Here is a 26,482-nt window from a genome sequence, read left to right on the forward strand (position 1 = left end):
AAAAATATATAAATATATTTATATATTTATATATAAATAAAAGATGTTGCAGTATAAATAAAAGATGTTGCTGCATGGAATTCCAGGCAAATAGTTTTCTACTAAAAACTATTAACATATAAGATTATTTTCAAGTGTCCATTCATTCATTTATTTACCAAATAGCTATTGAATACTTATTGTGCACCAAGAATAAGTTCCTTGATATAATTTCACTTCCACAGCATTGCATTTCATTTGAAAAACAGAAGTGATACAATAAACTAAAATATACTAAATGATACAATAAACTAAAAATATAGTCTGGTGAATGATATAAAGAAGAAACAAAAAGCTCTTTAGAATGTTGAGAAGAATTAATCAAAAATGAGTAAAATAAAAATGCCCAACATGTCACAACATAACTGCAGGGTTTGGTCAAAATGAGTATATTCTTTTGTGCTATAAAAGCTACCCTAAGAGCATATTCAAATTATACCCATCGCTTACCAATGATCTTGCTGCAGAATAAAGTCTGGCTTGAGCATCCATTTCTTCAGCTTTTTTAGTAAAAGATGACCAGAATGCAAAACTAAAAAGCTTTCTCAAGGCATGCATCAATTTGAATACATTGCCCGGGGAATGTTTTTAAAAAATTTCCACAGGAGTTACTTACAGAGCTGAATAAGTATAGTACACTCCATGTGTCTGCATACAAAGCATTTTTATAGAAACCACATCATGAAGGAGAAGCAGCACAAGTTCTTCAAATGAACATCTTAGCACAGAGATGCTGGAATTATGAAAATACTTTATTATGTGTGAACTAAAATAAGTGTGGGCTTTCAGCCTTCCAAGTGAAGGTAAGAGATTTCTCTATGGCACCTTAATACAAAGCTTATTCTATATCAAAATCTGAATAGTCTGTGACTTCTAAATATTTTTTTTATTTGATAAAGTCCCTAGGTCCTTTCTCCTTACCTGGAGTATGTTATGGCTTCCCTAAACAGTATTCCTTCTTCTTTCATGGTCTCCTGAAACCCATTTTCTACATACTAGTTTCAGTGAATTATCTAGACATAAATTTCATCATACCATTTCCTTTCTTAAAACTCTTCAATATATTTTTACACTACATGTTAGTGAAAAACAATTCTCAAGAAGGGCCTGAATTATCTGGACCCTGCCTAGAGCTTCAAGTTCTTCTGTTCTTCTGAATGCAGTGAATATGCTTCAACCACACTGACCTCCTTTCTGTGTCTGTAATATACTATGCTCATTTCTACCACAGGCCTCTGCATCTACTATCCCTTCTCCCATCCTGGACCTCTCTACCTAGAGGAAATCCACCATCCCATCCTCTAATTCCCTATTTCAGCACACTTTTTTTTCATGCTTTACAATGCTTAACATGGTTTATATGTATTTTTAGCTACTTATTTTCTTGTATTACAAATAAAATATTACTGCTGAGGCTCAAACCATGATACTTTTTCCTCAATGGCAGTCCCAGTACCAAACATATAGTTTTACATATAGTAATGATTTAATAGGGATAAATTGGGACTGAAATTGTAGCTCAGTGGTCAAATGTTTGCATAGCATACACAAGGGCCTGGGTCTACTGTCAGCAGAGAAAAAATAGATGATAGATAGATAGATGATAGACTGAGTGAATAAATAAAATGAACTCATTTATTTGAAAACAGTGTTATCAAATGGCCATATGAAAAACATTTATAATTTCTATAATACTAGGGTTTAAGTAACATTATAAAATACTACATGCTAGTGTTAACAGTTGAATCATTTTCAGACATACTTGAAGCTTCTATTTGGAATTATGATCCATTTCCTAAAAATGTACTGAATAAGCTAAAATTTAACAGGTCAATTAATAATTCATATATCTCTCAAGGTAAGATTTTTTTTTCAATAAAATCATGACGTGCTATGCTATGACATCAATGTCACCACAGTGTGGCCATTAACATAACACATCCATTACTAGGGGTTCACCTGAGCAAACAAATCAAATAGAAGTTTTCCTTCAAATAATCATGGATGTTCTTATAAGGTAAGAAGGCCTTTCTGCTCTATGAATCTTTTATGCACAAGGATATTTCTCTTGGTTTTATTTACTGATTTGGTTTGTCCCACAGAAAATATTCAGATCATGGAAAAAGGACTAAAAGTATAAGAATAACTGAGATGTTTCCAGCTCAGTCACTTGTATAGTTTTGACCTATAAGGTAGATTGCTCGGCATGGCTAGGCCCCAATATTCTCATTGTGATATGTGATGTGGACCTTTCAGTTAGTTAACTAACCTGTGCAAATCCTCCTGTTATATATTGTTCCACAGGAAGATTTCTAATGGCCTCCTCTCTATAAGGCTTCCTCTTCTCCCTCAATGCTGGAAGCATGTAGACCATTTAGACTTGTGTTTTGCAGTGTGGTGGCCACTAGCCACAGTGCCTATTGAGCACTTGAAATGTGGATTACTGAATTCAAGTGTTTTTTAATGTAAAATGCATATCATTTGAAGACAGTAAAAATGTAAAATATCTTAAATTTTACTTGGGTAACATGTTGAAATTATAATATCTTGGATATATTGACTTAAATAAAATATAATCATGTGTTGCATTATGATGCTTTGGCCAACAATGAACCACATGGTAGTTCCACAGATTATATTGCTTAGTGATGTCCTTAGTTTAAGTACTCTTTATGATGTTTGCATGACAAGATCACCTTACAACATATTTCTCAGAATGTTCCCATTTCTTAAGTGATGCAGACTATATATCAATAAAATTAATTTCACCTTTTCATTCTATTATTTTTAATTAAGCAACTGAAAAATTTTATAGTATTCTCATGGCATGCATTTGTGGCAAACATTATATATCCATTGGGCAGTTTGATTTAGTTTGTTCAATCTGAAATTTTATTTGTCTTGGGAAATATTATAAAAAACTATACCAAAATTTCTTCAATTTTGTTTTTATGTTTTTGTTTTTATGTTTTTGTAATTTATGTTTCTATAAATATAGAATCAAATAAACAAACCACATGGGTTATTATTAAATGTCGATATAATACTGTGTGAGATCCAGAACCACTAGTCAACCCTTGATCCTATTCAGCCTATTCTTCATAAATAATAATTTCAATTATCATGAATCTCAAGAAATTATAATATGTCAGCATAACAATGATCAATTGATGAAGATTAAATTATAATTTGGACAGGAATTAGGAAAACACACAAACACATATTCTCTTCTCTGCCACTGAACACCCTTGTTATTCAGGACAAGAAATTCACCCTCTGAGCTTCAGTTTCTGTATAAATTTTGTGATAAAAGAGTGTTAGGAGAAATGAAACATAAGTCAGTATAAATCTGATATCTATAAATGTAATATGACTAATTAGAATGGGATATAACTATAGAATGTAAAAATAACTTCATCCTTAGGCATTTAACACTGTTATATCCAACTTACTATAGGCTCCACTCACAACATTCTGAAAGCTAATTTCATATATTCTTAAAGACCATTTTTCAACCTGTTAATGCCATCACTGCAACTAGAAATCATGAAGGTTTCTCTGATACTGGCTATTAAAAATATACCACTTCTTTATATAAATTAATCTCTCATTGAGCAGACATTTATTTAGTATCTCCCGAACACCACTGTCTATACAGACTAAGACAGTTATAGCCCTAACAAAGCATAAAGGTTACATTTTCAAAGGCAGTTCATGTAAAATGGCTTTAAAGATCTTCCTGGTGGCTTATATGACAGAGGATAAAGGACTGAAACTTAGATAGGATTGGGAAAAGGTAATGCTTCCTTTGCAATTTGCTTCTGGTCTCTTCTCTAAACCCCAACTCCTCTCCCTTTGCTTCCTCTAGGCACCATTAGCTCTCCTGCAATAATGGTTTGCTGTTCTCAAGTAAAGTTAGTAGGCCTTAACCCTAACAAATACTTGTTGCAGCTCTTCAGGCACAGTGGAAAAGTATTGAATGATATTTGGTAGAAAGGAGGAGGGTATATCTGTTATGGTTTGGATATGAGGTGGCCCCCAAAAGCTCCTGTCTTAATGCAAGAGTATTCAAAGCTGAAATGTTTGTATTATGATAGATATAATGTTATCAGTCAATACTAGTTTGAATGAACATACTAAGTAGTAACTGTAGAAAGGTGTGGTGTGGCTAGAGAAAGAGGGTCACTGGGGGCATGTCCTGGAAAGGTGCATCTTCCCTGTGGGCTCTCTCCTTCTCTTCCTCCAGACTCCCTTGAGATGAGCATTTCTTCCATACCATGTTCTTCTGCCATGATGTTCTACCTCATCTTGGGTCCAAGCAAAGGAATTAGCTCTCTGAAACAGTGAACCAAAATAAACTTTTCCTCCTCTAAATTGTTCTTGTTAGTTATTTTGGTCACAATGAAAAGCTAACACATTGTCTCACATTTTTTCTTGCTGGTTCATTACAATTTTACATAATAGTGGAATTATTGTGCGATATTCACACATGTATACAGCATAATTTGCTCAATCCCTTCCCCAGTACTTTCCTTTTCCCTCCCCTCCTCTCTTCCCCAGTCAACTTATCTACTCTACTTTGTCTAACTTTCCCTTAACGAAGAAAGGAAAATAGATTTATCTCTTATGTTTCTAATGATTGATTCATACTAACAAAATCTTACATCATAAGATTGGTGAAAGATTTATAAACCATGACTTCTAATAAGTAGTTTATTCATGACAGCAAATTAGAAAATATGTTCTAGTAGCAAAAGTGATGAGGAAAAAAATGTAATCCTTGCTTTAAAAAAAGAAAAGTAGCATCAATTTTCCACTACAGGCTGAGTTCAGGGTACTGAGTGAATCTGCTAGTTATTGTGAACATCTTTTTTTTTTCAAATGATGATTTTATATATTTTAGAAGTAATTTTACTTCAAAAGATTCTTAGACTTCAAATACTAAAAAGTAGAACAAAATCTAGGCATTTTGAATCCTTTTGTAAAACAGTTAATAGTAACCTTAAAAATTGATTCCATATTCCTGAGTGTAGTTTTAAAAGAGAAACTTGGTATTAAGTCATAGAACCTCTTTTGTTTTTTTCCTTAGAATAACTATGGCAAGTTTTTGATGTTATGTTTAACTGTTTTATGTAAAAATTTCATTCCATTTGTATGTCATAGAATATTCAGGATTCAGTCCTTTGGATCTGCCATTTTCTAGTTTAGAAAAACTGGTCCTAAAATTGAGAGACAAGTAAGGTTACAGGAAGAAAATTTTGCATGAAGGATTGTAACTGCCTTCCTCCTAACCACAGACATCTCCAGAGAATTCCTCAACCCCTGAAAAGCCCCATCTCTTTCCTCTCCTCTTACCTCATCCAACACTATCCCAACATTGTTGGGACAATAATATTTTCTGTGAAAGGCAAAGTGAAAACTGGGCAATGCCCACACATCAGCTGTTTTCAAACAACAGCCACATTATACAGCCAGAGACCTTGACTGCTGATGTCCCTGGCTGCCCACTCTCACTTGATGCTTGACCTTCAGTGCTGTCACAATCTTGGCTCTAGTCCCCAAAGTGCAAAAGACCACAAGACATGTATGAGTTAGAATCCCTGAGTTAAAACTGGATTTAGAAAAGTGCACCAAAGTTTTCCCCAAGAAAATCAAAGCATATTTCTAGTCAGTATTTGGTTTCTACTTGTTATATCACATTCTGTTTATACCAAAAAGCTTTTCAGGGTCACCCGAATAGAGAGGGAAAGCTAAGTTTTCATGTGCAAAATGACAATGACTTTTTACTAAAAGGAAAGAGCTACCAGCTCTCTAATGAGAGAAGTTACATGTAGACTAGGCACTGGCATGGAGGCAGGAGCTGAGGTCTGGGCTGTTCATTCTTAGTGATAAGTCAGAAAAGGGCACCTTCAATGCTATCTTTCATATCATCATCACTAGGTCAACCCCAAAATTTTGCTAGTGCCTGTAGTGTTACTAATTAAATTGAGCCAGTTGCAGTATGACACATACATCTAGTATTAGTTATCAGACCCTTGGAAAGTGAATGTAGTTTCTACAATTCATATAATTTCATAATTTACACTTGTGTTTGGAATGTTTATTTTTTGATACTTCAGTCTCCCTGGAACCATATGGTGAGGCCTGATTTCATTTCCACCCACCTCTTTTATATTTCCTTCATCAGCCTTTCTATCCATCCTGGTTATTTAATAGCAGCTTTCCATTATGCTCCCCATAGTCTTTTTACCTAATCCACAGAGGAAAAGAAGGAACTGATTTTCTAATTCAGCAGAGATATTTTACATTTATGAGCAAAGGTTGTACACTGAAACTCAGCAAGAAAATTAAACCATGAATTCCAACCTAGGTAAGCTTGGCTTGGTTCATTAAAGGAAATTCACAATCTTGCCTCATGTCTACCAGATAACTATTGATACCACCAGATTTTTTAATGGTTGAGTGCTTTATGTTATCACCTTGTAAGCACAAAATAAACTGGGCACAAAATAAACAGAATGTACCCTTGGTCTACCAAGAGACACTTGTTTAGTCAGGCGCAGTGGTGCACACCTATAACCCCAGCAGCTTGGGAGGTGGAGACAGGAGGATCTTGAGTTCAAAGCCAGCCTCAGCGAAAGTGAGGTGCTAAGCAACTCAGTGAGACCTTGTCTCTAAATAGAAAATACAAAATAGGGCCGTGGATGTGGCTCAGTGGTCAACTGCCCCTGAGTTCAATCCCAAGTACGAGAGAGAGAGAGAGAGAGAGAGAGAGAGAGAGAGAGACTTGCTTAGAATAGGACCATCATCTATGAGGCTCTAGATGAGAAGGAGCTTGCGAGTGCCTCTTGTGCTCCATCATCCTTGGAACAGGATTATTTCTTGTTACCTGGGGACTATTAGTTAAGCATATTCGAGATATTCAAATAGAAGAAAGTTTTCATGTTCTAGAAAATCTGTTCAATTTGCAAAGTACAACATTTGTCCAAGCCTGGGAGAAAAGGAAGGATGGATTGTGGTGAGCACGGATGCAGGTGGCAGATGGAGGTGAAGGGAAGAACAGAAGCAGAACAAGACTGTGACGAAAAGAAAGCAAACAGGGCTGCAGTGCTTGTTGGCTGTGCCAAGTCTATTCTACTTGAAGACACTTTTTAAAACAGATATTACTTTCCATCATGCAAATGAATTGAAACATGAATTCTGGGTTCTATGGTTGTCCCTTTTTTTAGTTCTCATGTATTTTAAACAGTTTTTAGTTTGATTTGGTTGGTTTGGTTATTTTTAAATTTAGGAGTATTGGTAAATAAAAGACAAACAGAATAAAGGCAGCCTTTTGGGTCTACAAGACTCCTTTTGCCACATACTGTACAGGGAGTAATCCACTACTGCTTACTGATGAGCTCTTGGTGTTCTTATCCTTGGGTTTGGAAAAAACCAGAAGCTAAATGAGATTTCTTTCCTTATATTCTGATTATAGGGTCAATTCAATGGCTATTGAATCTAAGACTAGGCTGGAAGACAGAGATGACCTCCCAGACTAATTCTGACCACTTTTTTTTTGTGGCTATGTGTCATGCCTATGAGGATTTCACAGATCTTTTCCAGACTAGTGGGACAGAAGGAGGAGGCAAGTCTGCCTTGGAAAGAAAGAACAACAGGGGCACAGCTGACAACTCAACCTGAGATCAAGAGTTAATTATATATTAAGCTAGAGGTTTTGAACCCTGTTTTTGATTCTTTCATGCTTCACATAATTGGTAGTAAGAGTAATAAAAATAGTTCATTGTAGTTGTTTTTGGTGGTTGGTGGTGATATGGATGCAATATTAATATACATTAACTGAGCATTTTCTTTGTGCAAAATACCATGTGTCTTATATGCAGCAACAGAGCTAATACTCACAAAAATCCTTTTACATAGTTATTTTAAGACTTGTGGTCAATTCTCAGAGCTCCAGCTGCAATTTCCTCCCTCTCTTTTCTGATAAAGAAAATGTCAGAGTACAACTGAGTCTTATAGGGATAATTTTTAAACCCACTATAATTTATAAAAGTAAAATTCTCTCAAGCTTTAATATTTGAACTAATGACTTGTGACTTTATGTGACTTGTGACTAATGACTTGTGGCTTTTAATGAATGACTATGATACATGAGCATGTAGACACTCAAGTGGAGCACTTCATAGTACACATGCCTATTCTTGATTCCCAGATTCATTTCCTTCCTAATTGCAGACTAAATATCACAGGCATGTATGCTTTCATAAAAGTAGAGTGCAGATCAGAATTGGTAAAAGTGTGATTACCAAACTCTGCTAGAAAATCAGTTTAAAATGCAGAAATAATATTGGTGTCATATGGGATGGGCAGGTTAGTTGCATGAGAAGAGTATTAAAAACCACTTTTGTCCTTCCTTAAGTGGACAAAAAATTGAGCCAATGATAACTTATACCAATGGTTTTCATTGTTTTTTAACTACTCTTTGATTTTCCCCCATATATGTATCTATGAAACTGTGACAAACTGTTGAAAAAAGTAAGGGTGTTTATTTTAAATTTTAAATAAAGATATCTCTAAGTCTACTGAAAACTACACTATCATTTTAATAAATGTTGCTAACTGTTGTAGGGTGTTTCTAGCAGTAAAATTATGTCTGGTATACAATACAACAATCCCTCAGTGTCTGGGGTGCAGGGATTGGCTTCAGGATGCCTCATAGATATCACAATCCAAGGATGTTCAAGTCCTTTACATAAAATGGCATTGTATTTACAAAATATGTACATCCTCTCACATACTTTAAGTCATCTCTAGATTATTTATAATACTTAACATAATGTAAATGAACCATAGTTATATTGCATTGTTAAAGGAATAATTATAAGAAAAAGAGTCTATGTATATGCAGTATAGAAAAACACACAATAGACTACATAGTCCACATTAACAACATAACATTTTCCATCTGAAGTTTATTAAATCTGAGAATGAGAAATCTGTGAACGTGAAGGGCTGACTGTGTGTTTGCAGAACAAACATGGAAGACACCAGCTCAATGAGTTTTATTTTAATTATAAAGGTAGGAGAGGGCTGGGGCTGGGGCTGGGGCTCAGTGGTAGAACGCTTGACTCGCATGTGCAGGGCACTGGGTTCAATCCTCAGCACCACATAAAAATAAATAGATATTGTGTCCATCTACACCTAAAAAATATTTTTAAAAAAGTAGGAGATAAGGAAGGAAGGAAGATGAGGATGAGGAGAAAGGAGGGAGAGAGGAGGGAATAAAGGAAGTTTCCCTATTCTAAACAAATTAAAATTCATTTATGTTAAATAATTGTTTTCTAAAACATTAGCGTCCTTTTGTTAGCAATTCACTGTCTTACAATAACTCATTAAGCCTTTAAAGTGAATTCTCTTTACCTTCTTTAAAAAGGAATAATCTAAATTAACAGGAAATGCACCTTCTAGTAATTTTCCAGAATAAATGTGGCATGATATGGTAACTTGCGGCAATGCCTTTGAAAAATACTAGTTAATTTGCAGACTTATAATTAAGAGAGAAACACTTGTAAAATGAAAACCCACATTCTCCTTTTTAAACTTTTGAATCTACTTCAAAAGGCTTCTTTAACATATAGGATTAGTATTAGCTGGGTATGCTTATTAAAATATTTTGATGATAGATATCACAGAATAACACTCTGAAAAAAGTCACAAAATGCAAAATGCAAAATTTTATCTTAAAATTCATCCCTGCACTTATGTTATAAGTGTAAAGTTCCCTTGTGGTAAATTTGACAAATGGAACCTATTGAGTTGGCTTCTCTGAGGCAAATTCAGTCACCACTCTCCCCAACCCAAGGCTCCAGGTAATGATAACTCACTAGCTGTATTCCAAGGAGAAGAGTATCTAAAAGAGAGGACAAAAAAACTAAAATTTAAAAACAAAACAACTTGATATGGGGAATCAAAGGAAATGGAAGGTTTATATGTCTCTGGCCAAAGGTTTATGGGTCAGAATGATTAGGTATTCCAGGTACAAAGTTTTCAGGAATCCCTGCTTTTAAACTCCTCCTCATGCATTTTATAAACTTTGCATTGATAATATAACAGAAGGTTAAAATTTTGAAACTTCAGAAATAAAATAGAGTTAATTTTAACTACCCAATTTCTAGTTTAAAACAATCTCAGGAGCCATCTTGAAAACTGCATACACCTTCATAATGAATTTCTTATCTTCACTGCACTTCTAAGAATCACATGTTCATGTTGAATATGAATTTATGGTACTTCGTCAGTCAGTGGACATGATTTGAGTACATACTGAGAGAATGCACTGTGCTATGTGAGAGGATCCCTGAACTGGAGGGTCACGGGTAAGAAAGAGAAGCAATCCTACATGGCAACTGCTATCAGATATTTATAGGGTTTAGTGAAAAATGACCTAGGACCCTCTTTATTTCCACCCCCATATTCCACGGGGGGAAGACAAATGCAAGTAGGAATCCAGTAAGGGCAGAAGGACATCAAACATGATTTTACTTTCTCTTTAAAAAAAAAAAAAAAAAAAAAAAGGCTATTGGATGAAAAGGCAGCCCCAGGCATTTAGTAAGTAGGAAGCATCATCAACTAGGATAAAAAAACAACTAGAGACTCTTGTTAAGGGTTCGATCATGGGCATGTGCATGCCTAGCACTAAATGACCAGCCACATTGCTGTGATCTGTCAGATGGCACTATTTTTTAAAAATTATTATAACTGACAGTATAAATTAGGTTTTGATTACTATAGCACAGGAGTACCTGGTACCACAATTTGCCCATTGCTGTATCTATTCCAATACTGAGCAATCTTTGTTCGGACAGTACAGTGAATCATTTGGCCTTCATCTTAAGGAAATGCAACATTTTCTTTATTAAGTATATTTCTCTTCTTCTGATAAGTTAGTTAAGGAATAACACGGCCAATGTCATTATGAAAACAAATGAAATATAACTATTGAAAATATGAGGCAGTCTTTGATTATGTAATAGTTTCAAGATATCTTTAAAAAATTACTATGAAGCTGGGTATGGTGGTACATACCTACATCCCAGTTACTCAGTAGGCAGGAGAATTGCAAGTTCAAGACCAGCTGAGGTAATTTAGCAAGAACCTGCCTCAAAAGAAAAATTATTTTTAAAGGGCTGGAGCTGTAGTTTAGTGGTAGAGTGTTTTGTTTGTCTATCATGTACCAGGTCCTGGGCTCAATCCTAGCATGAAAAAAAAATTACTATGGGAGCTATTTAAAAGTTCTGATAGATAATTCATCAATCTCCCATTTTGAGAAATAGAAACATCAAGGATTACAGTCTAATTCTCTAGTTTCAGTGCTTTTGATAGAAGACCTAGATTTGAAACTCTGATCAAATACATGAGCTATTTTTAGCTATTATGTAAATCCAAGCAAGTCCCAACTTTATTAAGTCTGAGAACCGTCTATACAAATCTATAATCTTCTCTGTCTCTCAGTTTACTCTTCTGTTAAATCATATGCTTGGAATATTGCTATCCAAGCTTCTTTTTTGAGCTATAGGGATTGACATACTATGGAGACGGTCTTAACAGTGGCATTTGGCAGAGACTACAGGGATATATGAGACTTTAAGTCAACCAATCACCTTTCACCATGAGACTATATACAAAGTAGTAATAAACAAGACCTCACATACTTATTAGTTTAGGCTTTGATTCAAAGCTTCTGCATAGATCCCTGGTATACTGTACTGACAATGGAAGACTCCTTTTCCCTATGCAAAGTAACTGTAAGTGACCTTGAATCACCACGATGTCTTCTTTCCTCTATTTTTACCCAAAATCCGAATCCAAATTTTAGTTCTTACCACTCCACTGAGATGTAAGACTTGGTCCAAGCAACTGAGCTCAAAGAGTTTCAGCAAGAATGAGAGAGAAAAAGAGAGAGAGAGGGAAATGTCTCAGTGAAAGGAACCTTCTACTTGTCCCCTCTGAAAGCATTTGCTGAGAGATAGAGTAAAGAAAAGGAGTAAAAACAAGAGAGATGTAAATTTATAAAAAGAGACTCAAAAACAAAGGGATTCAGAATTCATAAATTGTTTCTCCAATGAGGGATCAAGACCAAATCTTTGGTATTCTGGGCCAAGAACAAACTAGATGGAAAGGATAAAAGAGATAACTGACAATTCTTCCTTCTGGATAGAAGTCACTAGGGAATCAAAGTGTGTGTGTGATGGAGGGAGGTGTCTGCATTGAATTTTAATCCATTACTGTGAACCATCATTGGACAGTGCCAGTGACAAAGCCTGTAAGGTTCTTGCCAAAGCAGAACCTCCTTTACTTGGGGTAGAATACAGGAAATGGAAGAAAAGGTGAACACTGCTCATTTATTTGAATTCTATGAAATTATAAAAGTTACATTTATTCCTTGCCATAAATGTCCAAATTCATTTTTCAACATCATCATGTCAGCAGCTGTTCAAGTCTTTATATCAGTTGCTCTTTGTATTCTAGTCATAACATTAAATTGGCAATACAGTTTAAAAAAAAAAAAGAGTGCCTTCTCTATAATATTTCAGGTTCCTCTCTAGGACTTCAGCAACCAGAAGTACATTCTATAGGAATCCACAAAAGTGAGTGGCAGAAGCAGGTATGATAGGCATGCTCTTCTCAGTTCTCTGTCACATGCCCAAGAAGACAGTCCAAGACACATTTCCTGATTAGCCACTTCCATTTCATGTCCAGAAATTCAGTCATAATCATCAGCCACTGCCCTATATCCAATTTGTCTTGTGTCAGAAACAGAATTTATCACATCTGCTTTTGTCCATGAGTCCTCTGCATTGTGAAGAGAGCCAGAAACAAAACTCAGGTTTATATTAGGGGTGTGAATGGATCAGTGTCATGTAATGTGAAACAGTTAAAAGTGCAAAATACTTCCAATGCCTACAGAGGTTCATTTCATGAATAACAGCAAGGAATGAGCACTAGCTGTAGGTATCTAAGTAAAACCTATCTCTGTAGGTTTTATTAGGTTCTACATCTCATCTTGATATACACTCTGAACATTCTTCCCAAATTGTCAAGTGTGGTCTACAGAAAGTCAACATTTCCTCTCCTAAGACTTCTGAGAAAAAAATAGTGAGTCATTAATATAATTTCTATAGTCCTCAGGACACCTCTAAATTCTCATCATTATTTTAAGAATATAGGTTTCTTCAACAGGGCTTTATGCATGCTCTTCTCCTATTGACTAAATGTTGTATCAAGTTCCTTCCTTTGTCTTATTTGATAAATAAATCTGCTCAGAAACCTCTTGACACTAGATGAACGCTGCCCACTTCCAAAGAACTTTTTTTTTTTCCTTCTTGACCATCTCCTTATGTTTTTTTCACTATTCTGCCCCATTTTGCCGGCTCACCTTGGGTTAACATTCTTTTTTAAGCCTTTGAAGTTCAATTTTCTGAACTATTAAAAAATGCATAAAATGTTATTGTGGGAATTAATGAAATAATGTAAAGTACTGAGCCAAGAACTTAAGACATAACAGCTCATAATGAATGCTAATTCCCTTTTATCTTCCTGGAAAATCATAGTAAACAAGGGGATCACCTCTAAAAATGTTTTTTCAATTTTTATTAGCTGGAACTCTTTCTAATTGTCATTGTAAAAAAAAAAATAGAAATGGAAGAATACTTCAATTATACTCTGAAATAAGAAAGTTTATTGTTATTTTAGTTTCTGGGACTTCAGTAAAATTGCTAATATATTTCACAAGGGAAAAATCTGAAATCCTCAGATAGGCATCAAAATAGGAATTAGAAAAGTATCAGTTGTGTGGAATGCTCAGGGGTAGCACTACGCAGCTTTTGTGTCCTAAACTACATTACATTACAAAGAAAGAATCAGCGGAAGAGGCTAATCTAAGACATTTTAACTTGAAGAAAACAAAAAAATTGCTTCTGCAAATTATTATTTCCAAGATCAAGTCAATTTATGTGATCCAAAATATCTTAATTAAAATATGTTGAGACTTTTCAATTCAGACTATTAGCTGAGATCCATAATTAAGTACTTGAAGGTCTTTTTGTCTAGGAATAATAGAACATGCAATACTAAGAGCTGAAAGGTTAATACCTAATATTTAAATTGACACTACTGCAAGCTGTTTGGATAGTGACACAAGGAATATTGAAGTCCTTTGTACCCATAATTCTTTGAAGACAAATTAATTGATAGAATTTTGAGCAGTAAATAACAGTTTCATGTTTTAAAAATTCAGGCAAGTTTTCTACCTCATGCATTTTGTTGTTGGTTTTTTGTTTGTTAATTTTTTTTTTTTTTTTTTGTCTTTTTGAGGTACTGGAGATCAAACTCAGGGCCTAGCACATTCCAGGCAAGTGCTCTACTGCTGAACTACATCTCAGTTCCTATCTCAAGAGTTTTGCATTTCATAATTTTGAATGGAAGGATATTTTTTAATTACTATGAAGCTGGGTATGGTGGTGCATACCTATATCCCATATGAAAACTTATACATGAATGTGCATAGCAGCCTTATTCTTAATAGCCACAAAGTAAAAACAACCCACATAACTATCAACTGATAAATGAATGAACAAAATGTGGTACATTAATACAATAGCATATTATTAAGAAATAATAAGAAATGAAATACTGATGCCTGCTACAATGTGAAAAAGCTTTCATAATAATATAAAAGGAGAAAGAGGCCAGAATTCATAGTGAAAATAATAATTTTTACAGCTGGGTTTACTTCTTTGTATATAAAAAGTGATCAAATTATTTATAAAGCTATAATGTAAATTGTGTAGTTCACATTGATTAATAGTTACTGAATGAAAGAATATAGTAACTCTATAAAAATAGAGAATAGCTGGATTTTGGCAGGATAAAGCTAAAGAAGAAAAAACTGGAAGCTTGACTACCCAAAAAATTTTAAAGGAGAATAAATACAAATGGCTGTGAAATATTTCATTTGTTAGTGGGGGAAGTATATTTTTTAAAATAGTTTTGTAACACTAAAAATGTAAATGTTCAACTTAACATCTTTACCTACTCATGTTTTGCCCCTAACTTCTTTTCTCTACTAGTTGGCATAATGGAAATTTGCCTGTTTCTGTTAATGAGATAGTAAAAATATAGACTATCTGGTTTGTATGTTGAATTGCATTCCAAACACAAACGTTATCAGTCATTTTAGGTAACAGATAAAAGCAGAGTTTGAGAAATTCAAGCCCAGCAGTTTTACAAACAAATTAGTGTTAATGACTGGGTTCAGTATAGGAGCCAAAAAACAAAACAACAACAACAAAAAAAAAATTTAAAGAGAAAAGAAAACAGAGCTTCTCTGGAGTGTTCGATTTTGCAAAGAGATTCCCTTAAAGGTTCCTCGTTTATCATTAAAATTATTTTGATTGGCTCTGAAGAAGCCTCAGAATAATTTAAACATAGAAAAAAGATACTACAAAAGTGAGCATTGTTTTCTTGGGAATCTTCCCATGTAATTTCAATGTTGGACAGCACATGTCCCAAGTGAAAACAATTTATCTTCTCCTCTGAAGTTTGTATGACCCCCAAAAAGAAACTCCTTGCAAACATTACATGGGCTGGTCATTACTTCCTTCACTGTGTAATTAATAAAGTATATGCTATAGACTCTAAATTCTAGACTGCTGTGTCAGTGTATCCTGATGGTTGAAGAAAGTAGGAGTGATGATGATGATAATGACAATAATGTTGATGACAATAACAATAGCCAAATTATATTAAGTGCTTACTGCGTGGATCGGTACTGGGAAGTGTTCTAGAAACATCACTTCATGTAATGCTAATGACTAATCTGTGAGATGAGTACTATTATCACTTACACTTTAAAGGTGATAATGATGTAGTATGAAGTTTAGTAACTCAGCCAAGACCTGAAGCTAGTGGTAAAATCTAGATGGAACCCAGGCAGCTTATTCTGAAAGCTGTACACAAAACTGGGCTCAACTGTTTCTCAAGGAGATGACCATATTGGATAAAACCAGTCCTACAGAAAATTATGAGGATGAACTTTTCTCATCCCTCTTCCCATCAATCTTTATTTTTGTCCAAGACACCCTCTGTCACTTTTCCTCTTTAGATGCCCTATCCAGAGCAATGGATCTTCTTAGGTCTTCCTCCTATATCCAATGGTTACCTGAGGAACATTTCCATAATTTCTGATTATTCAGAAATGGATGATGGAAGGTCAAGTGTTTTTCTGTACACTTGACTATTTAGCTTAAAACCCATTTAAAAAAAAGTACAATAAAATAAAGAAAAAAGGCATGTAAAAACAAAGGAAATTTAAGGTCTCAGGATAAAATCTAAAGTTCTTTACAACACTTAAAGCACTCCTAGAATGTCCATCTGTGTTTACTTCTCCAAAACCATTTCAAGTCACTGCTTGTCTTCTGTTTTTAGGAACCAAAATACTTAACCATTATCAATTTTCCAATGATCTACCAAAAGGTCTTTCTGGTACTACATCCTCTGATCACTATGTATACTACCTCAACAGTTGCTGGTTTCATCCTTCAGTTCTCAAGTTCCTCTGAGGAACTCCCCCAAACCTCGAAATGGTGATAGGTTCTTTTCCTGAGTCCCACAATCCCCCATATTTTCCTCATTAAAATTCTTAGTACCTGTTCAGAAATTGTGAGTGTCCATAGCATCAATGAAGTTTAATCCCTTCTTCATGAATGCTTGTGATTATTTTAATCACCTGTGGCAGACCGCTCACTCTTTGAAACACCCATGTTCTCTACTCCTCAGGATAAATTTAGCTTATATGTACAGATTCCTTTTCAATCAGGTATGGTGATGTGATTCAATTCCATCTAGCTAGTGGGAAGTGAACAGACTGATAAAGGCCACAATGCACCTAGTCTCCCTAACTGTCTATGCACTATTATTTTTATGTTCCCATCCTAGATGACTAGGAAGGAAATGACCCCATGGTGAATTTGCAAGACAGAACAAAATGCAAAATCAGTGGCAGCTTGGGTTTCTAAACAGTTGTTTGAAGCAGGCTTCCTTGGCTTACTTGAATTTTTCACTTGAGAAACAAATAAGCTTTTTTAAAAAATACTAATTTGTGGGAATGTGTGTGTGTGTTTGTGTGTGTTATATGTATGTGTATATATATATATATATAATCCTATTATATGATTAAAATCAAACTTGAAAAAATTATCACCTCAAAATGGAAAAGTACAACCATATAAAAAAGTTATAGTAGTGGCCTTTGAGTGACAAAATATGAATGTACTAATGTATTTTCAAAAGTTGGCTACACATATAACTTTTCTCTGTGATATATATCACCTTATATTTCTTGAATCTAACATAATATCCATAGGCACATTAGAAATTTACAAATATGTTTTGAAATTTTAAATAATCAAATGAATGAATAAGTAGTTTAAATATCTTCAAATATAATAGTCTAACATTATGAAAACAGCTAACATTTATTGGAGCCATTGTTTTCTATAAAACCATCTATGAAATTCTTGTTTAATCCTCACAACAATGTTATGAGGTGTGTATTTTTATGATCTCATTGTACAGAGGAGTACACTTAAGCTTAAGAAAGCTAATGCATTTGTCCAATGTATCTCAATTAGTAAGTAGATAAGCCAAAATTCAACCCAAATGAATGAAATGAATACAAATTCAACCCAACTACTCTGAATACAAATTATGCCTATATTGCTGTATAAAGATAAGCAATACAACATTATTCAACTAACCATGGAGTAAAATATTTTATATTAATACTTTCCATGTTTTGATCATTTCTAGGAAAGCACTAAGAGTTCCTAAATTTCATAAAGACACACAGAACCACTTTATGTATCTTTTTAAATATCCAAAGACTTGGAAGCTGTGTAGAAGTCTGATTCTACAGACTTCAGAAGTTAGATTTAAGGATAAAATCCAAGTTTTAGTGTTTCCAGTATTATTTTAAGCACTTAGTTGGGGCTTTAACTTCTTCTGAGTCATATTTTATAATGGAGAGCGCAATGGCTTAGAGATTTCTAGATTTCATGAACTCATGAATTTCATTAAATATTTAAAATTAGAGCTTACTCTTTAATCAGCAATCAATGCCTGCACATTTAGCGGTCAGCCCTCAGGTTATAATTCACTCAAAATCATTTTGTCCCCTAATTTAAGAAAATCTATTATGATCTAATATAGTGTCACTCTCTTCACGTCCAGAAAAAACATTCCCCACACAATTGGATCGATAACTGCTATAGAATGTCTGGAATAAATTAATTGGGTTGATCTCTATTAGATTTGAGCCATTTTATCAGGAGTCTCAAACGGCTTCTAAAAATTGATGCTTTCTACTGTCAACTTCAATCATATTTCTAGCATAGCCCAAGTTGAGATTTAGCTTTCATTTAAGTAATAATACCCTTCATGATAGAAGTAAGATATATGAGTCCATAAGACCTTAAAATTTATCACTGGATTCATTTAGCAAAACCAGCCCAATTGCCTAAGTTTTAGGATAACTAACATTCATGCTTTATCTATGACTTATCTGTTCCCTCCATGTAATCATATCTATAATTAAGGCCTCAGTCAATTGTCATTACTATTAATAAAAAATGGCCACACAAAATTGTTGATGAATTTAGTTTAATTTTGTTTTAAAACTTTTCTAAAAATCACTATTGCAAAGTCCTAGGGGTATCCAGTAATAGGGAAGTTTTTTTTTTTTTTTTTTGATTGTCTTCCATATGGTATAATTTCTAACATTTTTCTCTGAATGTAAGTAAGATTTTATTATAAGATTAAAAACATCAAAAGAGAAAAATATTACCTCAAAATGGAAAAATACAACCACATAAAATATTTACAGTAGTACCCTGTGAGTTACAAAATTACGGATATACTAATGTATTTTCAAAAGTTGGCTATTCACCTCACATTTCTGTGTGTGCTTGTGTTTTTCAGAAACAACCAAAATCAACTTTAGTTTTTAAATTTTTTGTGAATAAAATACTTTTCTGTATAAATGCAAACACTTGTAGCCAATAATTTCTGGAGAAAGTTTTATCCATGATAAACTAATTATGGGTTTTTTCCAATTTAAAAAAAAATTACAGGGCACTATGAATATTGATTGTTTTATTTTAAATATGATATAGACACATTTTGAGAAAATCCCCTAATACATTGCCAGAGGAACCTTGGTTAAGTGCTGGAAAGTCATTGTTTACAATCAGGCACTGTCCTTTAGAGAGAACCCAGAGGCACTTTTAACTTGGCTCAAAAAAAGAAAATAAGAAAAGTGGAGGTGAAACTTTCTAGGTTCTCACACTTGCACAGGTTGTTAAATATTTGGAAGGCAAGGTACAATGTGAATGAGAACATAAAAACATCAACATAAAGTTCAAGTGATTAAATGTGTAATGCACTAAATCAAATATATACATATTTATGCAAATATATAGTATGAGTTAATATACATATTTTTTTCTTGGATAGATGAAAATTGAAGGAATGGATGGAAGAAAAACCGAATTGAGAAACTATATTCATTAACTCAGGTTTCACACTAGGAAATCTTTTCAAGGTTAACATAGTTGTGCAGCTTGTCTGGAAATAAGTTCCCACTGCCTACAAGGGAATCCAGTCACTGCTTCTGCATACAGATCCTATCTATTGTGGCCCCACTGATCTCTCTAATGACATTTTTGCCACTTTGCCACCCTATAAATATGGAGCACTCTATCAATAGATGTCTATTATGCAACTCCTTATCTTCTCCAATTTATCTACCTGGAAAACTTCCACCAATTTTCAACACCCCAGGTAGGAGTCACCTGTTGCCTTGTGCATCTTTTTCCAACCCAACCAGATGATTACATCTGTGTTTTCAGAGCTTTCAGCATTTCCATGGTCATCTTTCCCAATTATAATTTTGCTTATATATTTTCCTCAGCAGGTGGGAATTTTTCATAATGAAGGTAATGATACAGTTTGATTTTCTGTATTGAGTTAAGGAGAAACTCACCTACAGTTTTACTCAAGTAAATTAAGATCCTTATTCTGGGACACGAGAGACACAAATTATAAGGGTTTTATATTCCTATTTTAGTAAGTACCTTCTAAGAGAGAAGAAAAAAAAGGAAGTTATGTTTAGTGAACATTTCTAGTTGGTTAGGATTGCTTAGAAGAGGTTTTTTTTTTTTTTTTTTTTTTTTTTTTCAATTTAATTAGTGATGTTTGCCTGCTCCAGTAAGTATTATTGTATTATTGAAGTATTCTTCATCAAAACATACAATGGCCCAGGGCATCTTTATGTTAGAAGCACTGAAATCAAACATAACCAAGATGTACTTCTAACTAAAAGCAAGTCTAAAGAAAAGTTGAATCTCACTGGGAGGGCAAAAGGCAAAACAGAAGGAGCACTATATCAGGAGCAAGGAACTCTGCTTCTAGTCCTCATCTGCCATTCATTAGCAATAGCCCTTTAACAACTACACATATACATACAAATAGATACCATTTCTTTTTCCAGCTGTAACATTTTTCAAGAAGGCCTTTATTTTGGTGTTTAATTACAAGGTATAGTGAGAGGAGAATACCTTGTTTTTTTTTTTTTTTAATCACACAATACTCAGAATAAGATTGTGAATTATTATCTTGAACACAAGATATTTAGATAATATTTTTACCAAAATCATTTTTACCAAACAGTGAAATGGATCAAGTTAATGTTAAAAACATAAAACATGGGGGATTCAGTGTGTAGACTTTGATATGGAGAAGCATACAGAATAAAATAGAAATATGAATATGATTCAGTGTCTGGTCCCATGGACTCTTATTCTGGCATGGCGTAAGGTGGACTAAGTTGTTAACCAGAATGGGTAATGATTTAAGTAACATCACAGGCACTACCTTGCCTCTGATCTCTGTATGATGTTTTTTGTTTGTTTTTACATTTTAATTTCATTTTATTTACTTATTTATATGTGGTGCTGAGTATTGAGCCTAGTGCCTCACACATGCTAGGCAAGTGCTCTGCCACTGAGCCACAACCCCAGCCCCTCTATATGATCTTGACCATGTCACTTCATATCTCTAAGCCATAACGTGCTGATCTGTTAAAATAATCCCTGTATTCCTCACAGGTTTGCTATGACAAGTAAAATAACAGATGTGAAAATGTGCTCTCACTGTCACAATATCAATGCAGGATCAGCTTATTAAGTTACATTCCTCTAGCTAAGGCCATATGAACTCAGATGTACCCAGAATGAAATTGCAGCCTCATCATCTGTCACACTTTGGGTTATCTGAAGTACACCTAAAACTTGACTGCTTCATGCAAAAATGGAATTAATAACGCCTACCTCCGATAATTATTTTGAGTATTTCATAAGAAAATGTGTGTAAATTCTTAGCCTTTATAGATGTTCAAAAATTAGTAGAAATCACAAAAAGAAAAAAAGAGAATGATTTGGGCTTATAGTTATACTTTCTTTCCTATTTTTATGTAATGCATTATTAAAGGAATGAGAACCTTGTGAAATTATAATGCCTCAGGAATTTAAAATACTAAAGAAGAGTCTTGATCCAAATTCCTAATTAAGTTCCTGAACTTGAGCACATGAGAAAATAGCCTCAAGAACATACTGTCAGGGATGTTTACATAAACTAATCTACAATGTCTCTTCTCTGATTAATACACCCCACAGATGTAGATGAAGGGAAATCACAGGGTGATGCCTCAGCTCACATCCATCAATTAATGAGCAATGATCACAGCTGAGAACCCCTGTTGCAGCCTCAAAATGCAGATGGAGATTTTCTGCCATTGGAGAGTTGAGATTTGTGACTGAGAAAATAAGGAAATAAGGAAATAAAAGACTGCTAAGGAACCACAAAGAAATACAGAAACGATTCCCAGGGGAGTATATTGTATGTGTTGGTTTATCACTGTATCCATATTTCATAAGAGTTAAGGTGGAGGGGAAGCCTCAGAGAATTGCTATTAAAGATGTCTCAGCAATTACTGAAAGTCATGTATATGGTTTTCCTTCAAGTTCATGCTTTTAACTTATTCCCAAGAAAAAGAAAGATGTTTGGGCTATAATGTATGTCTTCTAGTAGATGTGCACTAAGTATTTCTCATGAAGTTAGCGTGCCTGAGAGAATCAGGCATTTTGTTCCAGTGTAGTAAAAAGAAAATTAACATTAGGCAAGTATAATCTGCCTGTTGGCCTCAATTAGCAAGTTCATTAGTTCCAAATTAAAGTAAACAATGGTGAAGAAGCGTGAAGGATGCCTAGAAAATGAAGGAATCTGAGTTGACCTCAGTCTCCATCCGTTTCTAGCAAATCCCTCTAGTACTTGGCTTTTAGGCTTGCAATGCTTTTTATGTTCTCCTACTTACCAGGGGCTTAGTTTCATCTTCATCTTTGAAATAATAGAGCTGATCTCCCTTGAGCACAAACCAGCGGGTATGCCAGGTCTTGACAAAACCTCCTTGCTTCCTCAGCCACCCACACTTCCTGGCATTTTGCCGCCCTTGGCCTTGTTGGGGGTTCTCTGCGGAGTCATTGTTCTCCTCCATGATCAAGCTGATGGACTTTCCTGTTTGGCAAACACAATGAAAGAATAAGGTGCTGTGTTATATACTGTTCTCTCTTAAAACACCCTATCCTAAAGAAAAGGAGGGGTGAATACTGATCAACTCATTGGCCAAATTTCTAGAAGCAAACCACAGACCTGACAACATGCCCAAAGAAGCCTTGGAGAGAGCTTGCAGTGCTTTCCTGCCTTCTTAAATGAGTTTGGCAGCTGAATGATGAGAACCTCTTTTTCCTGAGTAGAATTAAAGAATGGGAAAGTTCTAGAAGTAATGTTTAAAGAAACAATTTTTGAAAACAAATGAAAATGATCAACCAAGACATAATTCTCAAGATGAGGGCCTGTGTGTCTGGTGGGTGCTGATGGGGTCCTGCCTGTGCAGGCCTGGGGTTACCTGAGCAAGCTCTAGCCCCACACGTGTTAAAGTTTAAAGGGACTTTTTTAAAAAAAACCTCATTGGAAGACATTTGGTTTGCATATGTGAACATTTCTCAAGATGTATCCTCTTGAGAGCTTCTCTTGATGGTTGGAAACTAGTGCAGCTGAAAAAGTTTGGGAGAAAATAAACATCAAAAACCCTGCCAGGGCAGTCGCCCTTCCTTTCCCCACGCTCAACCTCAACCTTCAGGAACAAGTGGGTGTCCTGGCCCCTGACATAGTGAAGAATATTCTAACATGACATGTGAAGGAGTACAAGGCTGAATACCATATGCATAGCAAGAGAAGGAGCTAATTATGGGGAAAATATTAATCCACAGTTAGAAAGCTGAACTACCACAGGAGGACTGGGGGAGGTGGGCTGACTGGGAGACCCAGGGATGTGTGGTTAGGAATTAAGACATTTTCCTGTCCCAAAGGCTTCTTCCAAATTCTTGCTGATGTTTATTTCTAAGCATTTATTCAAGAAGTGAGACATGTACTCTCTTATGTCTTTTTTTTTTTTTTTTTTCCTCTTCCTGGTACAGGGGATTTAACCCAGAGATGCTCTACCACTGAACTTTACCCCCAGCCCTTTTTATTTTGAGGCAAACTCTCAGTAAGTTGCCTAGACTGGCCTCCAACTTTCAATCCTCCTGACTCAGTCTCCTGAAATGCTGGGATTACAGTTGTGCACTGCTGTGCCCAGCTCACCTTTGTGTCTCTGACGAGAATGTGACACAGTAAACTAATAAACAGAATATTACTGTTTGGCAATATTCATGAAGAAGGCCCCTATTTTGTTATTTCTGATGGATTCCAGGAGACAAGCTATCTTTTTGATGGAGTTAAATCTTCTGCTATCAGTCCCGGAGTTTTTTGAATGTAATCCTGCTGTTCCAGTTTCAGCAATGAGGCAGAACTTTGGTTTAATTACTTTTTATTGTGATAATGTCAACCATTTTCACAGTAGCTTTGCCTCTCCATTGACACACATTCCAATCTATCTCCTTCCTTGCTTTAAAAATCTTCTTTTCTTTGAAGGACTTTTAAACTTCAAACAGGCCAATGGACTATTATCTATCTTGTTCAGTATCTACTTTTATCATTTTTTATACTGAAATGCTTTTTTTCTAGTTAACAACTCCTATTTCTACAAAATATCTTGAAACTCTCTACCGTATGGGGCATTCCCAGGGCAGTAATCACTGACTGCAAGAAACACCCTCTCCTGTGTGTGCTTGTGTGTCTGCAGACCAGATCATGCCTGATGCTCTAAGTTTGTTATGCCCTTAGGGCAGGAACTTTCATCTCTTCTTTCACAGTACTTGACCTAGTATAAAGAGCCAAGAAAACTCTGCTCTAAAGGAACAATAAATGGTGTAATATAATTTAGATAATAAGCATGCTTATTTAGACCACCCTAAATAATCTTTTTTCCTCTTCTGGCATTTAAATTATTCAGATCTGCACAATGCATATACTCACTATTTAATCTTGACCAAACAACTTATAAAGTTAAATAGGACCATAAAACAAATATTTTAACACACACACACACACACACACACACACACACACACACACATCTACTATGCATTATAGAAAAACAAACTTTCAGGGGCCTTTTTTTCTTTCCTTTCAAATTCATGCTATTAGGTTTAAAAAATGCACTCAAAAATAATTTAAGGTAATTAGCAACCTACCATCAATAATACAGAAACACAAGTGGCCAATTTCCCTTTTGCCTACTATTAATGCCATAGTAAAAAAAATGTGTGTACATTAGAATATGGTTTATGATTTTGCATGTTTCTGTTATTTATAAATCTGGGTGGAACCGATAAAGCATTCCTCATTGAAATCGTGGCTAAGCTATTTGTATTTTCATGACTTTAGAATACATCAGAAAGTATATTAATAATGCTGATTGTAATGATTCATTAAAACAAATGAAAATAGATTCATCACATCCCTAAGGAGAAATAATGCCACAACTAGCTTTGGATGAATAAATTAACTTTTATAAAAATAACCATGGTTTTTATAGAGGAGTCATGATATTTCTGGAGATATTAAATGGTTCAAATTCTACCCCTCATCTTTAAAATAAGAATGATGGTCTGAATTACTTGTAACTATGGTCTCTTCAGCACTCTGAAGTCTATCATCTCTGAAATTCCATATCTGTAGGGACAGCAAGTATACCCCATACTTAATATAATGTCTAGTGTATGGTGAATTTCAATCAATGTTTGATGAACTAATCAATTTTACAACAGGTTTCATGGCAATCTAAAAGCAAACATGATCTCCCTCTGAAACATGATTCTCCCTGATCTTGATCTTGGTAAATGACACCATGATACAGTCAGTTGAAAGAAAAAAAAAAAGTGATAAGTTGAATCTTGACGCTCCCTTACCTTGAATATCACATCAATCTATAGATCCAAAAGATAGTAACTCCAATGTATCACAGACCTCTTCACTTGGCTTCATCTCCACTGCCACCCTATGGCACCATCTAATTTTTTGAGGAGACAATTCTAATATCCTTTCAACTGGTCTCTCTATTCTGTACTGAACCACAAACAAAAACATGCGGGTACATGTTCACACAGATTTCCTTCTTCAAAGAGCAGCCAAAATAAGGTTTTAAAAATTCAAATTAGATAATGACTCTCTACATTTAAAATTTTTATTGGTTTCCCATTATACTTTTTTCAAAATCCAGGCTCTGAATCATCTGGAGCCTGTTTACCTCTCTAATCTAATTTTAATAACACATCCCTCCACTCCACACACACATACATGCTTAACCACACCAGACTGCTTTCTGTTCTGGGAAGCTCAAGCTTCTATATGCCTTGATGTCTGATATTTGCTGATCTCTGGCCAGAAAACACTGTCTTGGGCCCTTTGCATGGTCTACCCCTTTCCCTTTAAGTCTCAGCCTAATATCTACCCTCTTCAGCAGGTCTTCACTAATCACTGTGTGAATTAGTCCATTTCTTGTTATTTTCTATCCTGAACTGTATCTTCTGTTTTTCTCACACTTCCCTACATTTCACTTCTTAATTTTTTTTTTATTTTGTATTTTTAATTTTTTTTTTTTATCTTTTGTCTATCACCCCACCAGAAAGCCATAAGCTTCACGAGGTCAAGAACATGGTTTTCCACACTTACAGTATTACCAGGGCCTTTAACAGTGTTTATTTAGTACTCAGTACACTTCTACTCAATCAGCATATGAAGCTGGATAACAACTGTAACAGAATTCCTAAAAAGAATATTTTTTGAGGATTCTTTTTAATAGTATTGAATGCCTTAAAAAATGTGTACT

The 26,482-nt window shown here is 34.7% G+C and overlaps 1 protein-coding gene across 1 annotated transcript in view; it reads right to left on the reverse strand.

Moving 5' to 3' along the window:
- ARHGAP24 (Rho GTPase activating protein 24) overlaps positions 1–26,482 on the reverse strand; it is a 449,241-nt gene that overhangs the window by 353,831 nt on the left and 68,928 nt on the right. The window contains exon 2 of the mRNA XM_079153263.1: positions 22,526–22,725. Coding sequence (XP_079009389.1) covers positions 22,526–22,705 — 180 coding nt within the window. The 5' untranslated portion in view covers positions 22,706–22,725. The remainder of the gene's footprint in view (positions 1–22,525; positions 22,726–26,482) is intronic.

Source organism: Sciurus vulgaris, assembly GCF_902686455.1.
Source record: "Sciurus vulgaris genome assembly, chromosome: 9".
Lineage (NCBI taxonomy): Eukaryota > Metazoa > Chordata > Mammalia > Rodentia > Sciuridae > Sciurus > Sciurus vulgaris.